This window comes from Daktulosphaira vitifoliae, unplaced genomic scaffold (genome assembly GCF_025091365.1).
Source record: "Daktulosphaira vitifoliae isolate Bord-2020 unplaced genomic scaffold, ASM2509136v1 Scaffold_3, whole genome shotgun sequence".
Taxonomy (NCBI): domain Eukaryota; kingdom Metazoa; phylum Arthropoda; class Insecta; order Hemiptera; family Phylloxeridae; genus Daktulosphaira; species Daktulosphaira vitifoliae.
The window spans coordinates 7,065,089-7,066,896 of NW_026099574.1; the positions used below are offsets into that span (position 1 = coordinate 7,065,089).

General features: G+C 32.3%; 1 protein-coding gene across 1 annotated transcript in view; it reads right to left on the reverse strand.

The window, feature by feature from the left end:
- Positions 1-1,072, reverse strand: part of LOC126902011 (uncharacterized) — a 3,159-nt gene extending 2,087 nt beyond the window's left edge. The window contains exon 1 of the mRNA XM_050679034.1: positions 8-1,072. Within this exon, the coding sequence (XP_050534991.1) occupies positions 8-1,072 (1,065 nt within the window). The remainder of the gene's footprint in view (positions 1-7) is intronic.
- Between the last annotated feature and the right edge of the window lie 736 nt (positions 1,073-1,808).

Consider the following 1,808-nt stretch of genomic DNA (forward strand, 5'->3'; position numbering starts at 1 on the left):
TACACACGTAACATTTAAATTTCGTTGTCGCTACGTGCATAACTGTTTTATTTTGCCATTTTTTTTCTTGCGCCTTTCCTTCTTCATAATTTTCGTAGGATCTTTTCTCAGACTTGTCATTTGAACTGCACGAACTTTCTACAGCCTCAAGTATTTTAAATCTAGTTTCCAAGAAATCCATTAATGTTGATACGGAGGGTACCACTGTTTTCGGCGCCTCAGTTTCCCACTCCTTTAAAGTTTTTTGATCTAACTTAGACGTTATCAAATGCACGAGTAAAGAACCCCAAGCTTTAGGGTCTTGCCCGAGGGTCTCTAAAGCATTCATGTTATTAATAATTTTATCTATTAAACATCTTAATTTAGACGAAGATTCTTTCGTTATTGGTTGAATGTCATACAGCGCCTTCGTATGGGCTTGAACGAGCATTTTTTTATTGTTATATCTATTTATTAAGGCTGACCACGCATAGTCGTAATTGACCTCAGTTAATTCGACTGATTTCACCACATTAGCTGCTATACCGTTTAATGACGATTTTAAATAAAAGAATTTTTGTACTTTTGAAAGAGCTGAATTTGAATGTATAAGCGCTATGTACATGTCATGGAACGCTGCCCATTCTGAGTACTCGCCCGAAAATTGTGGTAAATTTATCGGAGCTAGTTTTGCAAACGAATAAATTCCATTGTTGTTGCCGTTTGAAACACCCGATAAGTTACTCGGACTAGAACTATTTAGATTGATATCAGAAACTCTAATCTCCATATTATCCGTAGTTACATTTTTATTTAGCTTATTAATAATATTTCTGCACTCAGCTATCGTCTCATAATACAGATCTTCGAAATCAGAACGATATTTTTCGTTATCCTCTTCTGGGAGTGCAATTTCTATCTCTAATTGAATCTTGTTAAATTCACACAATACTCCTTCAGCTCTCTCTACTCTCACCGACAGCTGATTAGCGTCTAAACTCTCCGGTGTTGTTTTGAGTATATTTAACGTTCTTGTGAGCTGACCTTTAAGTGCTCCACGCGCTGCCTTTAGCGAAACAATGTTATCAGCCATTGCGTTTGTTATACGCCTCTCTTCGGACGGGAAATTTTTTTTAACTCCAGTTAAATTTAGCACTTAAATAATTTAACACTATACACTATACGTAAACGATTATATTTTACTAAGTACGATCCGGGCCGATTGGACCCTGTTCTTGGTTTGAATGGACTGTATAATATACGTTTTTTTTATTAATAATAGTATTTGTTTATTAATTATAATTATATTTTAAGATAACAACGCTATACTATAAAACATAAAACACTACGTATCGCACTGACCATAACGACGGATTGCAGTGAACTAACTACTGCTAACGGCGATAGGGCCAAGCAGCGCAATAACAAAGATAACAAACAACAAAAAAAAAAAATACATTAATATCGGCCAGAACATACCGCCCGGCAATTTTGAGCTTTGCTAAAATTTATGCAATACAATAAAATTCAACTTAAACAAAAATATAAAAATTATTACAAACAACCAGTAGATTAATATTAAACACTTTAAATAGTTATAATAAATTAACAAAATAATNACTACAATTCGTATCTAGTTGAAGATATTATCCTCAAAAATTGAAAAAAAAATTCTAATTTATCAATTAAACAGTTAGTTATTACATGTTCTCCATAAACACAATTAAAATCATTAATTTCTAATGTTTTCAAAATATTTATTAACGAATGAAGTTTGATATCATAGGTTTTAACTACAAAATTTAATCATTTTACTTTGTAATTTAATA